The following is a 13,994-nucleotide window of genomic DNA, read 5'->3' as shown; positions in this document are numbered from 1 at the left end:
GCAAAATCTTGCTTCAGTTTCAGGCATATTAAAATTGCTCTATAAATATCTGGGATGATCAAAATATCAAAGCAACATCCTGGATAGATCTCTATTGCACCTTGATAAATAGATTTATTTCTATTTTTACTATATATTTCCCTGTTTGGGGAGAGCTACCACATAGCACCATAGACATGAATTGGCACCAGTTGCTTAGCCTTACACTGAACACTTAAAGTGCGACCTTTGCCTTTCAGTGTATTTTTCAGAAAGTAAAATACCTAATTTAAAGTACCAGTTTTCATCCAAATCAGACCTGAATAGTGTCTTAGTTTGTAACATATTATTTTAGCCATGTCCTACTCTTTCACTCATCCGATCATCTTTGCATGATCTCCTAGAAGATCATGTCTTATGATTTCACTGTTCAGATCATCCATGGGTTTTCTATGGAATATATCTGCAGACTGAGATGGCCATGGAAGAGAGATGACTTTGGATATGTGGATATGATCTAACCATCAATACACATCTAACTAACTGGTTGGGCTGCTTTTCTGGTCTTCCTATTTTCAACAGAATATACAGCAAGACGAAATAAATATCTGTGTCACATCATATTTATACCACACAAATCAACAAAGAAAGTCAGCACCAATGCAGTTTAGTTTTTTTTTTATGCCAGAGGGGGGCAGTATATCATCACTAGTTTTACTGTAGGGTTGAAACTGAATGATGAAGATTTGGAATGTTGGGAAAACAAGCCTGTCAGGGATTCTCATTTAAATAGCATAAATCTTTTAGATGTGAATACATTCATGGCACATCCATGTCGTGCACCCCTTCTGAGACTAACACATTAGTAAAAGAGTTGTGGCACAAGTCAATAATGACTTTAGCCGCTGCCCAAAGCTTCTGTTTTATTGCCGCAGTTGTCTCTGTCAGCTGTTGGTGTTCAAACTGAACAAGAGTGAAACTAACAAACACCAGGAGCCGAGCCTTTCTGCTGACAGAGCCGACAGTCTCGTTGCATGACATGTACCTGTAGGCTGCTATGAGATTCATTATTAAAACAACAATGGCAAAAAGCAGACAAGCTTAGATAAAAAGGAAATAAAATGGGATCCCACAAACAAAAACAAACAAGTACAACTTCTTTGAAATTAAATTTAAAAGTCAGTCTCACCGAAGCACCCACGGAAGGTAGAATTCATAGTTTTGTGTGTTAATATATGAACATTGATGTTTAGTTCACTCAATCACAACAACTTAAAGGCAGGCCTATAAGAAACCAGCTTACTATTTAAAAGCAAAGGCTATCACACATGTTCTCACAAGCAGGTGAAATAAAAATCTGTTTGATTAGACAAAAACAAAACTGTTGAGGAAACTCGCACTAATACGATTTACACTTTATTACTTATTAAAATGTGAAGGAGAGGAGGTCATTTATCACACTAGTAAGCAGCAACATGCCTCTCAGTGTACACGGGGATTGGAGATTCTGCATGACATGAAATTATCCTTTTAAGATCCATTTGACTGTGTTTGAAATGGCATGCTGAGTGACGACAACACATATGAACTTTCCTCTCTTTACATTAAAGCAGCAACCAAAAACATTAACATATTTTCTTGATTTCTTTTCTTCTTGGATAGCCAAGCTTGCATATTAAAGTTTACTGTTTACAGATAATCTCCATCCAATCCAACTGAGCTAGTGTTATTTTGCAAAGAAAATGGGACTATAACAAAAAACGACAGCCTCTAAATGTGCTTAGCAGACGGAAAAAAACAAAACAAAAAAAAAAAAAAACAAGACTTACAGTTGCAAATGCACCACATGAGAAGATGTCTCCTTTTATCAGGTCAGTTTGTTGCATGTCTGTTTTATACATAGGACTTTTAAAATATTGACTTTCTGTTTCAGTCGTAAGCAAACTGGTTAAATGGAAACGCCATTCATGGAGTGCTTTTCTAATCACTATTCATGCACAGGATGGGGAAAATCTGGGTTTAACTGTGATAACAAAGCACCGTCTGACATGTGGAGGAAAAAAGGTGACATCAAACTGACAACCTTCCTGAAAGGCAGGTGGCCACTGGTTCTCCTTATTTGTCTAGTCTCTCTGATCAACAGCTGCCAAAACTGAATTCTGATAAAAACCTGTGCCCTGTCCTCACCTTAACTGTGTCAAAGAAAAAAACTCTTCCTTTCATCTGATTTATATTTACTTCATATATTTCACATAAGCTCCTCCCCACTTAGGTAGCAGAATGTTTGGATGGACAGATCATCCGTTCAAAGATGATTGTCACTTGGCAAGAATGATTTTTTTTTGGTATTTATTTATGAAGAAAAGATGGCAGAAGTAAGGATTAATATACATATTTCACAGTGCTATAGATGTGAAATGATCATGCGTAGTCAATCGTCATGAATCAGACCGTTTCTCTCTCAGTCCCAAAGGAGCGAGGAAGGACGAGTTCAGATCGTGTGAAAACAGCAGCTCAACAAATAACAATTTGCAATGTTTGGATCTGCAACTTTCAGTCATGAGACACATAATTACACATTTATAACACCCACCCCACCTCCCTCCACACATTTCTATCACACTGATAGCCAAAGCATAATTATTCTATCAACACATTTAATTGCATTTTGCAACAAGCCTAACTGCCTGCCATTTTAGATTAATGAGAAAATATTACCTTGAATTTTATATAGAGGGTGAAATTTTGCTACTGACAGGAAGAAAAATTCTGGTTTGCTAACAGAAAATCTTGAACACCATACATACAAAAAAGACACTTTTGCTAAATCATTTTTCTTACCTATTGTGTGTCCTCTCATTAAATAAATCGAATGCCATTTCCTACAGCCTACTAACCTACTTCCTCCTAGTTTTGCACCTGTAGATGGATTCTCAAAGCTGATGATTTGGGAAGCAATATTTGTGTAACTTAGAGGTACTCACCAAGACTTTGGTTGTAAGAAACTGCATTAATCGGCTGTGTGCGTTGCAAATTTGAAGGTTTATACTTTAGTCATAAAGTACGGCATTAGAAAATTTAATTTAGATGAACACTGTCCTATTTTTTAAATGCAATGTCATAAATCTCATCAGCACCATGAATACATCTTTTAGAAGTGGCTCTGACAGTTTAACAGACATTTGTCAGAAACTACGGTTTTGCAGATGCTCAACAAAGCGGTTTGAGACTGTTTAGAGCACAACAGAGTTTCCTGATTGGCTTTGCAGTGTCACCCAAAGACAGCTGAGTGTTTCCTGAACTCAGACCTCTGAAAGTTTCTGATGAAGCAAAAATTCTACACTTTGAATATATAAAAAGAAAGACAGACAGGGCATTGTGGGAAGGACACTGAAATAGCCCAGCTGTTTTTAATCCAACAGTCGGTCGCCCAAGGCAAAGAAGTTGCATGAACCATCTCCCTTTGCTTCTATTGATTGAGAGAAAAGATCATCCTTGTATGCAGAGGAAAGAAAAAAGCTATTGATTTCTCGTTGAAATGCTTAGGGAGCTATAAGCAACGTGATTTATGTAAGCTGCCTACATAAGTATTTATATAAGAATGAAGAATCATAAAATAATGAAACAAATAGATGTTTGTAATGGGTCTATAAATACGATTAAAGGTCACATTAAACCCCATGTGGAGGAAAATCTAACATCAGATTCTGAAATGTTCTGAAACATGCTGTAATTACTTAATTAATTTTGTTAATTTCAGACCCTGTTGTTAAATTGCTTACCTCTTCGCTAAAAGTAGAGCATGAGTCAAACTCTTAGCCAAAGGGGATTTTAGGATATTCTTTTTTTGCATTGCCCAGAGGAAGAATAAAAGAGTGATGTGGGGAAAAAACAAAATCAAAACAAAACAAACAAACAAAACAAAACAAAAAAACATGTTTTGTCTGGAGGGTCAAAATGGAAACACCTCAGTCTTTCATAAAATACCTGCTACACATCATTTTCATTTTATGTTTTATTATTTAATACAAATAGCCGAAATAAATTCAACATTAATTAACAGAAGAAGAAAAAAAAAAAAACCTGTTGCAAATGGGACATTGTTGGAATGTTGCAGATGATTTTAATCAGAATCAGCAGAAAAATTATAGGTTGTTTCTGGTTGTTATTTATATTTATATATTTTAATCCCTTGAGGTCTTCGGTCCATACGCGCCACTCTTCCGACCTCCGCATCAGTTTACTAAGATTTTCGCCAGCAGCTCCGCTTCCTGAAAAACATCACGTTAGATTTAAGATGAAGAAAACTGAAAAATATGTGCATTAAAAAAAAAAAATAAGGTAGCGAAGACAGAGTCCTCTGTGCTCACCTGATCTTTCAAACGGCTCTCTTCTGTGTCCATCTGCGCCTTCAACGCCACCCGCAGAAACTCTTGGAAAAGCGAGGTCTGCTCAGCCGGGAAGCTGACGTCCACCGCGTTCCCACCCTGGTCCTCGGGTGAGCGTAGCAAAGGGGTGTCCATCACACTTTTCTTTCCCATGAAATGCCCTGCAAAACCAAAACAACAACAACAACAACAACAACAAACTAAATTAATCTGCTTAATTTCATTTTGAGAGAAAAATGGAAAGGAAAAACCTATAGAGAACATGATTTTATTTATGCGTAAAGGTTTAAAACCCTGATGTCATAGGACTTTACCGGAAGGTCAACATTCAAAAGAAATAGTTTCTTACCTGTTGCCCAAAGATTGCCTTTTGGAGTCACTTTGAATTTCGGAACTTTACCCCTCCCATCAGTCAGAGAGATACTGTCTCCTGCGCTCAAAGACATAAAAACGAGATATGTGAAGAAACCACAGTGGCAAACATTAGTCAGCGTGAGTCCTCTCATTTTAACCCGAACTCCGGATCTGTCCTCCTGAGCGCAATTTTTTTTTTCCAAGTGGCTCTTTGTTAGTGTTGGATCGCTGCAGACTCGTCCTGCTTTTATAGGGTCTCCTGGACGGGGTGGGCTCTCCTGATGGGCTGCGTTTACTTTTCATTCACTAGGCTGCGTAAATGAAGATGACATCAGCCAATTCATTGTGATGCTTGTGCGTAATTTAAGCATCAAACGAAGTGGCAACGTGAAGCATTTTATAAAACAAAAAGCAAAGCATCAAAAATGTTTTAGACTTAACTTTCTCACTTCCAGGTGTATTTGAATAAATGTATTCATCTCAGTTGTTGAGTTCAAAAGTAAAACGTATATTCATTACCCAGGATCAGATATTATATTCAAATCTTCATTTTCATCATTATGGCACAGCAAATGAAACTCCATTCGGTTTCTCAGAAAACTTAACATTTAACTCCATTTCCAGGACCAGTCCCATAAATGTTCCGTTTTGCGGCTTTGGGTGCGTCACGGAGGAACAAAACCGACTGGCCAGATCCCATCATCCAGGGGCCCAGTTTGGCCCTTTTTGCAATAAGCCGCGTGACATTTGGCCAGTCGAGGCTTGCTACTGCGCTCGTCATCAGTCCTCCGAGGACAGGAGAACCCGCTGATTCTCACCGCTAATTTAGAGCTGATAGGACAGATGGCCTCTTCGTCACTTCAGGGTGCTAAAGTCTTGTGGAGGAGCAGCAGCTTCTGTCTTGCTCTTTTAATAACCTTTGACATTAACACGCATATTGAGATTTGGTAAATTCTGCAGAGCTGAATGTCAGTCTAATTAGAAGACTGTCTGAACATCACAGCATCACACTGCCCAAGCTCAGAAGTTAAATGAACCAAGGCGCAACACTTGCCTTAAGGTAGTGGCTGGCCAGGTTCAAAGCTATTGGGCTCCATTGGTGCCAAAAATAATTCTTCATTTCCTCCTCCCCCTTCCCCCCCCTCATACAAAACAATTGGTTTATAGCTACTAAAAACAGCTTTGGTTTACAAATAAGGCACCAACAGAGTCTGAATTAACACTGAATTTGGAAAATCTACTTTTTGTTTCGAAGTATGTAAGGCTGATTTCGAAACATGATTAGAAACAGAGCACTGCAAAACTCCCCCTAAATGTCTTTTTTTAAATTATTTTTTTATTGTTGCAACCAATAATTTCAATTATATGTGGTAGATCAACACAAGGAAGGAAATAATGTTAAAGTGAACTTGTAAAGATTGTCCTAATTTTAAAGTTTAAAGTGTTTTGCAACCTCTAATAGGTATTATTCCAGGATTCCCCTTTATTTAAAACCCTCAATTTTATCATTATCCCTGGTGAGCTTCCCTGTCCCTACTGAAGAAATGCACCCTCACAGCCAGGTCATGGCACCACTGAGTCTTATGGTAGGGATGGTGCTTGACAAAAGTGATTTTGAAATTCTCATATTGGTCTATAAAGCACTTCATGATCTTGGGCCCAAAGATGTGTCTGGTAAGTACAAACCATTGAGATCTGTCAGGTTTTCCAGGACCGAAACTATACAAGTTCAGACAACGTGTACTTCTTTTTACTCCTCAATTCTGGAACAAAAACTATCCAAAAACCTCTGATGTGCAGAAACTCTTTCTTCATTTACATTAAGACTGAAAAAAGTTGTTTTACAGCAACGTTTAATCAAAGAATCTGACAAATGAACAGTTCAAAGTATGTAAATCTTTTATATCTGTGCTATCTGTATTTCAACATCCATTTCTTTTGTGTAATGCTTTGATGCTTGCTTTTTAAACATGTTCCATACACAGGCCACTTCTGTGTACTTCAGCTTGTCTCTAAGGATTGTGGGTAGGATGGTGTTGATGGCAACGTAAAAAAAAACAAACAATATCCATCCATCCATCCATCTTCTGTACACCCTGGTCCCTTAGTGGGGTCGGGAGGGTTGCTGGTGCCTATCTCCAGCTAACGTTCCGGGCGAGAGGCGGGGTACACCCTGGACAGGTCGCCAGTCTGTCGCAGGGCAACACAGAGACAAACAACCATGCACACACACACACCTAGGGGCAATTTGGAGAGGCCAATTAACCTGACATGTTTTTGGACTGTGGGAGGAAACCGGAGAACCCGGGGAAAACCCACGCATGCACATGGAGAATCTGCCAGAATCTGACAGTTACCTTTTATACAATTTAGTCATATTTAACTAAATTAGATGTTTTAAATGTGAATATTACATAAAATTTTAATATTTATGAGTGGGAACTATAACCATATATAATCAATTATAAATTTGCCAAAAAGCTTTAAAATGTTTGTTTTTATTCAAGTCTCTCAACAACGACAGACACAAATTTCATTTCCAATATAGGGTTGTAAAAAGGTTGGCTAAACATATTTTCTTACAATTCTACAAACTGAAGTGAATTCTTTTTTTGTCTCCCCACAAGAATGAACTCTTTACATTAATAGAAAATGATCCATTTGTGAAGGGCCAAATGAAATAAGACAGGTTGTGTAATCCAAAGTGAATGCTAAACAGATTTTATATTCAATTTAATATATTTTAACACTTCCATATTTCCAGAAGCAACAAATGAGGAAATTAACAAAAGCTAATTTAAATTTAACTTAAAGAATGCAATTTAACAATCTGAAGACCACATACTAAATCGACTTGAAAGTTAATCCTAGTGAATTCCCTCACAAAAATACTTTTAAAGCTTGGACTTTTGAAAATGTAAACACTCTATTCACATTTCTACAAAATGCTTGAACAAATGGTACAAAAAAAAATATATCAAGCTGGGTTTGACAACGAAAAGCAAATGTATTTTGAAAGGCATGACTGAGGTTTTCTGGACGTAGTTTATCCATCATCAGTGCTGAAGCTTCAGCGCCTCACTCCCGGTGGACCAAGACAAAAAGACCCAACATGAAGAGAACAGCATACTGCAGGAAACAAACACAGCAAATTCTCAGACACAATGTGTTGTATAATTACGATTAAAACTAAAGAAAGCAATTAGCTGTAACTTATTTAAAGGAACAGTGAACTTACTTTGAACTTGGGGTAATCGTTCATGAGGATGGTGACAATTCCAATATATGGCACAAACCTGGAAATGATAAAAACGCTGTTAGGCAATCGTACTAATGTCTTAAACATGGACTGAATTTGTATCACACTCTTCTATTCATGCCAATCACTCAACAGGCTTTTACTCTAGATCAACATTCACTGAATGGAAAACATATTCATAAACCAATCAGAAGGAAACGTTGGGTTAAGTGCCTTGCCCAGGGTCTTCCACATGTAGAAGAAGCTGAAATTAAAACTACAAGCTCACCACTCAACTGACTGATCCACAGTCACCCCAGCGTGCAAACATCTTAGTTTATTTACTGCACTAAGCATTATGTCAAATGGGATGACATAAAACTTCAAATTCTACATTTATCCTATTAGATTTCCATTCTAGCATAAAACAACTTTTCCTCATGTTATAATCTTAACAAGATGGCTTGGACATAACTTGTTAAAACTAAAGAAAGCAATAATGATCACGATATCAGGGCCAATTGGGATAATGCTCTGCCATCTGGGTTTCCATGTGAAAATATATACTTGGAACAAAATGTAAGAACATTTTTGTTTGGTGAAATACTGTCTTGTTGCAGCGATGCTTCTTGGTTATAAACCTCACACCATTGGAAAGCTTGTTTACTTCCCCGTGACTTGTGCAACATATGTAAGGAAAATGTATTTGTGGGTTGAACAGCACGGGTCAGTGTGTGTATTGTGCCCACAAAAACCATTTACCAAATCCTATCTGTTAATCGCAAACAGTTATTCTCGGAGGCAGCGTGATGAAGTAGGGCAGTATGTCCCTCACTGGAAGAAAAAAAAAAGGTTGCAGACAGTCTCAATGGAAAGAAATATCGAGATGAGATTCTAGAAGGAGTGGCAATCCCAAACCCCATCCTCCAAAATGTCAGTGTTCGCCCCACAAAGCGTGTTTATCAGAAACTAGTTCCACCATTCAGGGTGAGGAGGATAGAACGGCTTGCCTGTAGTTCTGGCCTCGGTCTCATTGATCACTTATAGGATCATTGTATGCAATCTGTTTGCACTAGTAAGACCAACACAATCACATTGGCTGACTTGAGACAAAGGCTGGTTAAGAAATGGGATACCATCTGGTTTGTATTATGCCTAGTGCTGTTTTGCATTTATATCCATGATGTTGTACAGTAACAAATAACATCCAGATCCACCTCAAGAAGTTCAAACTAATTGGGGATCAAATTCAGGTAAAAAAAAAAAAAAAAGTAATGTAGTGTGACCCCAGCTTAACCCATCTATTTTATAGTGTAGAACATTGCAAAATACTGTGTTGCACTGCTAACCTTACTTGTTAAATCCCACGTTATCCTGTATATTTGTTTACAATTGCTTTATTCAGTCTTATGATAAAGAATGAAGGACAATCTTTTTCAGCACACTGCTTTGCAGGCTTCTAAACTCTGCTGCAGAGGACAGTTTAGGAGCACACCACCTCTGAACTGAGAGACCCAATTCTGTTTAAAGTATACCAATAGATTTAAAAGAAAGCCTGAAAACAAAGTCACCTTTTTGTTTTTTTTGCTCAGCACCTACTACACATGACACAATATTACCAATCTGTGTGTCCAGGTGGTTGACTGCTCAGTCAGCTTAATTTTAACTCCCCAGCCAATAATTGGCTGGAGAATTTTAACTTTGTCCTGGAAGCCATTATGCAGCTCTGCTTACACATCCACCCAAATGTACACACTAATAAAATGACCAATGGCTCAAGTCTAACAATCTGTTCTGTCTCTGTTCATTTGGGCATGAAGCATCTATTGTTTGTTAAACACATCCTTTAACAACGCACCATTGTGCTCCTAATGTGTGTTCTCTTTTAAAGGATACGGTGATGATTATGACAAGATACATTTATTAATTAACAAACTACTTTTTTTGTTGTAATGGTTCCTTTTTTTTTGAACAAGCAATCAAAGTAAAACAAGAAAGCAGGTAAGTCTAAAATATTTAGTCATTATCAGAACTATGAACTGTTCTGTCATAAATCAATAGCTGATAGAATTTGTGATTTTTAAAGAACAAACCTACTTTAAATCACAAGTTATTTTTTCTAAAACGACCACTCACCCCCTGGCTCGTCCCACCACATCTTTTTTCTCCAGCCAATGTTGGCCCTGCTTGTACAGCCCTCTATCATCCACTGCATTGTTGTCTCCTTTGGTCAAGAACTTTATGTCTCCATTTTGTCTGTGAACAAAACACCAGCTTAATGTTCAGAAAGAGAATTCAAAATGTGTTTTTCTCCACCTCAATTCATGGCTGGTGTGAAATGAGAGTCATTCTGATGGCTATAAATTGAAAATTCTGATAAAAAGAATCTCAAAAGTTATTACACCAAAACATGAATTCATACTTTTCATGGATCTTTAGCACTCTGTGTACTATTGGGATCTCTCTGCCTTCTATTCTGAAGACAACAATCTCTCCAACTCTGATGGGGTCCTCCACTCGATTTGTCAAAAATAACAGGTCGCCTCTGTGAAAAGCCGGCTCCATACTCCCACTGAAATTAAACAAGATAAAAAAAAAGTGATTAGAATGATTACGTTTACCACAAAGTAAATGTCTATACTAGTCAGAATAAAATATTTTCATTATAGTGTACAGTATTGATTCATAAGTAAAGAAATTCTAGCTTTTTTTTTTAAATCAATGAATTGATCTTTTAGTGTGGGTTGCATGCTGATCCATGTCATTTTATTTTAAATGACATTTTATGCATAAAACTACACATGTAAATGATACTTTCATTAAGCAATGTCTCTCCAATGTTCGCTATGTACACATACAACAGAGATACAACACATCCATCCACATAATACTCTACAGTCATATTAGAGGAAAAAATAAAGCAGCAACTGCACCAACTGCCTAAGAAAACTGTTTAAGGTATTGGTGTAATTTTAAGTACTGCAGGTTATAACTGAGAGGATGTTGGCTCCGTTTTCACACATGAGACTGAAACTAATTTCTAAATGTTATTGCCCTACGTTATGATTAGAATATTCCACAAAGACGTGATATCTCTCCAGCTACGCCAACATGCATGATTTAGTATGCCTGTATGTGAAATGTAAACATTTATTAGCCCAGATCATTTTTATGTATCTTCAGGAAAAATTTAAATGTCAAATGTAGTCAAAACTAAATGTGTTTCAATACATCTTAAAATATATGGGTCTTCACTTATGCATTTCCAATTTGCTAGCAAAAGTACAAATTGGTACACTTCCAAAATAGCAAATTTTAGGTGTTGTTTTCCTATACTTATATCGATGATCAGTCTGTATTCCCATCACATTTATTAAATGCCAGATTAGTCTATCACAATGCATCACACCAGACATTACAGTGGTTCTTTAAGGTTATGCGACACTTTATTCTGATTAGACATATCATGCTGACTGATTGCTGACAAAGATGGAAAACAATAAAATGCATTGCCATGCATCAAACTATACATTATAATTTTTGCTGTGATAGTAAAATATGTGAAACTAAGAAATGCTATCTTTGTTATGCTCATGTTGCAAAAATAATCAACAGTAACACCAAATATCACATTTCAAATCCCAATTCTAATGTGTTTAATATCAGAATAAGTATGAACTATCTGGATGTTTATAGTATTTCAGGTAGCATATACTTAAACTCTGCTTTCCAATGATATACTTGGACAGTTGGATGGATTTTCATTGTGTAATTTTGTTATCATTGTTCAATTTTGTTGTAATCTGCAAAGGTTGTGCAGGAGAACTAAGTGTCTGGTTCTCCTGCATAACAAAGATAGCATTTCTTAGTTTCACATAGCAATAAAGTGCTTTGTATTTTTTTTTATGTGGCCACTTAAAGTCAAAATTCTGAGAAAATAAGTTAGATCTCAGAACTCTGACATTAAAGTGAGAATTCTTGTTTTATTATTATTTTTGCACAACACTAATCCTCGTCAGTTTAAATGTTTTTAGTGGTTAAAATACATTTTAATTAGGTTTTGACAGTCCTTTCATTAGACAAAAAGGGAAAGTTTGTAATTTCAGAGTGTAACATTTAAATTTAAAAATGATAAAAGAATATATTCTGCAGCTTTCAATGTGAACAGCTAAAATGCAGTTTGTTTAGGTAAGAGCTTCAATTCTTGCTGGAAACCACATCGTTGTGGGCTAATTAAAAACACGTTCAATGGATTTGTTTAGTTATTTTTTGACATATATGAAGTTGAACACCTTTTCTTACCATTTTTTTAAATTAAAAAACTTCTGGTAAATCAAGCATAATTTTGTAAGACTCAAACTTCAGCAATAATCCTCAACAACAATGACAAAATAGAAAATAAATTATATTTTGAGGGTTTCTGCTTTTGAGGGGATGGTGCAGGCAGGAACAACATCACTTGTCTTATAATTGGTGTATAATAGCTGATAACACACCTGATCTAATTTTTGCAATAAGGATGCCCCACCCTTAGAAACAGATGGTTAGGAGTTCAATTTGAAAAGCAGGGAGTGAAAATGTGATGCAGCCTAACTTTGAACATTGTTAAATAATGATGCTAAATTTACCTGAGAACAACAACAATAGGGCTTTCGCTGCCTGTGACAACCATCAGTCCTTTCCAGATCATCAGAGCAGAAGACACAATCATACCAAAGTTCAGCACCTGGTAATACAGCTGGAAGCAAAAATATCTCATTCAATGGGGAGAACAGTCACAAGGGTGAAACAGATAGTCTTTATATACAATATCTACAAATATCTGCAATCAAATGACTAAAGCAGTAACCGGAACGGCAGTTTAATTTATACAAGATTTGTTAGGAACCTCATCTGGCTACCATATCGACAGTATTGTGTCACAACCAGGGGAAATTGCCCGTTATAGTGTAGTTAGGAGTGTTATTTACTCTCGATGTGGAAATTTGCTTTATGCAACATTAAAAATAAATAATTTAAAACACACATATACAGAAAACAATTAACTTTGCAGATGGTTAATAACGGAAACTCAGTCTGGAGCGAAATTATGAAGCGGCTAGTTGTGGTTAGCTCTGAGGTATGTCATCGTACAAAGAGGCAGACGTTACATGAGCGGAAACTGGCTGCGATACCTACCTGCCGCTTATTCATGCGACGGACGTCGTCTAGGAAGTCTAAAGATAACATTGTTGCTAATACTACAGAGTAAAAAAAACGTCTAAATTACATTAATACGTTTAAAGTAGCGAGCATATGGATGCAGGGAGCAACAGCGAAACTTGTATCTGAATCTTCCGGGTCCGCTCACCGGAAGTCCCGCCCACTTGTGATCGCTGTGTCGAGGTGTCGCTTCTGGATACGAGAGTTCAAAGCGGAGGGGCTTTTTTTAAAAAAAAAAAAAAAGAAAGAAAGAAAGAAAAAAAAAAGACAGAAGTAGCTCTAACAGTTAGGGTATTAATGATTCCTAAAACCAACTTCCCCTATTTATTGTTAGGTATGCAAACTTGATATCATGTTATGCCTTAAGGTATAATGGCAGTTTGCATCTCTGTTCCTCGTGTGCGAACAGAAAAGGGAGAGAAAGAGTATTTCTGCAGTCTGAGCTGAAACTGACAGAACTTGTTTCACAGAACGCTCTGTATTCCATTTTTAAAAAAACAACAACGCAAATCCTTTCAACAGTATCGTTTCTTTTTTTTATTTTATTTTTTTTATTTTGAGTTGTTACTGTTTTTAAACCTTAAGTTGTTGCTGGGGTCTATTTTGTCTTGTTTTATACGACGTGTCCTGTTGCCTTTCTTGACAGGTCATCCTTGTGAAAGATATTTTGATTTCAATGGGTTTTTATCTGGCTAAATAAATATTTAATAATACATCTAATAAAATAAATAGATGAATAAAATGTATCTTAAATATTGTGTTAGTAAGCTGCTTCTGTGCATTATGCTTAAAGTATGACCTCACTTTTGAGAGTTTTAAAAGTTGAGGTACAT

The 13,994-nt window shown here is 36.6% G+C and overlaps 2 protein-coding genes across 2 annotated transcripts; both read right to left on the bottom strand.

The window, feature by feature from the left end:
* Positions 1 to 4,082: 4,082 nt before the first annotated feature.
* nmbb (neuromedin Bb) lies at positions 4,083 to 4,957 on the bottom strand. The gene is made up of 3 exons (XM_015029370.1): positions 4,717 to 4,957; positions 4,350 to 4,528; positions 4,083 to 4,250 (listed from the first exon to the last, which is right to left on the bottom strand). The coding sequence occupies exons 1-3, from the start codon at positions 4,871 to 4,873 to the stop codon at positions 4,215 to 4,217; spliced, it is 372 nt and encodes a 123-aa protein (XP_014884856.1). The 5' UTR covers positions 4,874 to 4,957; the 3' UTR covers positions 4,083 to 4,214.
* A 2,242-nt stretch (positions 4,958 to 7,199) lies between these two features.
* On the bottom strand, positions 7,200 to 13,341 carry sec11a (SEC11 homolog A, signal peptidase complex subunit). The gene is made up of 6 exons (XM_015029369.1): positions 13,138 to 13,341; positions 12,588 to 12,697; positions 10,382 to 10,531; positions 10,096 to 10,215; positions 7,960 to 8,017; positions 7,200 to 7,850 (listed from the first exon to the last, which is right to left on the bottom strand). The coding sequence occupies exons 1-6, from the start codon at positions 13,186 to 13,188 to the stop codon at positions 7,800 to 7,802; spliced, it is 540 nt and encodes a 179-aa protein (XP_014884855.1). The 5' UTR covers positions 13,189 to 13,341; the 3' UTR covers positions 7,200 to 7,799.
* Positions 13,342 to 13,994: the final 653 nt, after the last annotated feature.

Source organism: Poecilia latipinna, unplaced genomic scaffold, assembly GCF_001443285.1.
Source record: "Poecilia latipinna isolate Pla-1442-1.1 unplaced genomic scaffold, P_latipinna-1.0 Scaffold152, whole genome shotgun sequence".
In the NCBI taxonomy this organism is placed as follows: Eukaryota; Metazoa; Chordata; class Actinopteri; order Cyprinodontiformes; family Poeciliidae; genus Poecilia; species Poecilia latipinna.
This window is presented reverse-complemented; position numbering and strand designations above follow the sequence as displayed.

Coding starts and splice junctions, on each gene's coding strand:
- nmbb (XM_015029370.1), bottom strand. CDS start 4,873: ATGAGAGGACTCACGCTGACTAATGTTTGCCACTGTGGTTTCTTCACA. Junction 4,529..4,716: donor AGGCAATCTTTGGGCAACAG/GTAAGAAACTAT, acceptor TTGGTTTTGCAG/GGCATTTCATGGGAAAGAAA. Junction 4,251..4,349: donor AGAGCCGTTTGAAAGATCAG/GTGAGCACAGAG, acceptor GATGTTTTTCAG/GAAGCGGAGCTGCTGGCGAA.
- sec11a (XM_015029369.1), bottom strand. CDS start 13,188: ATGTTATCTTTAGACTTCCTAGACGACGTCCGTCGCATGAATAAGCGG. Junction 10,532..12,587: donor CCTATTGTTGTTGTTCTCAG/GTAAATTTAGCA, acceptor GTTTAATTTCAG/TGGGAGTATGGAGCCGGCTT. Junction 10,216..10,381: donor GTGCTAAAGATCCATGAAAA/GTATGAATTCAT, acceptor TTTTGTTCACAG/ACAAAATGGAGACATAAAGT.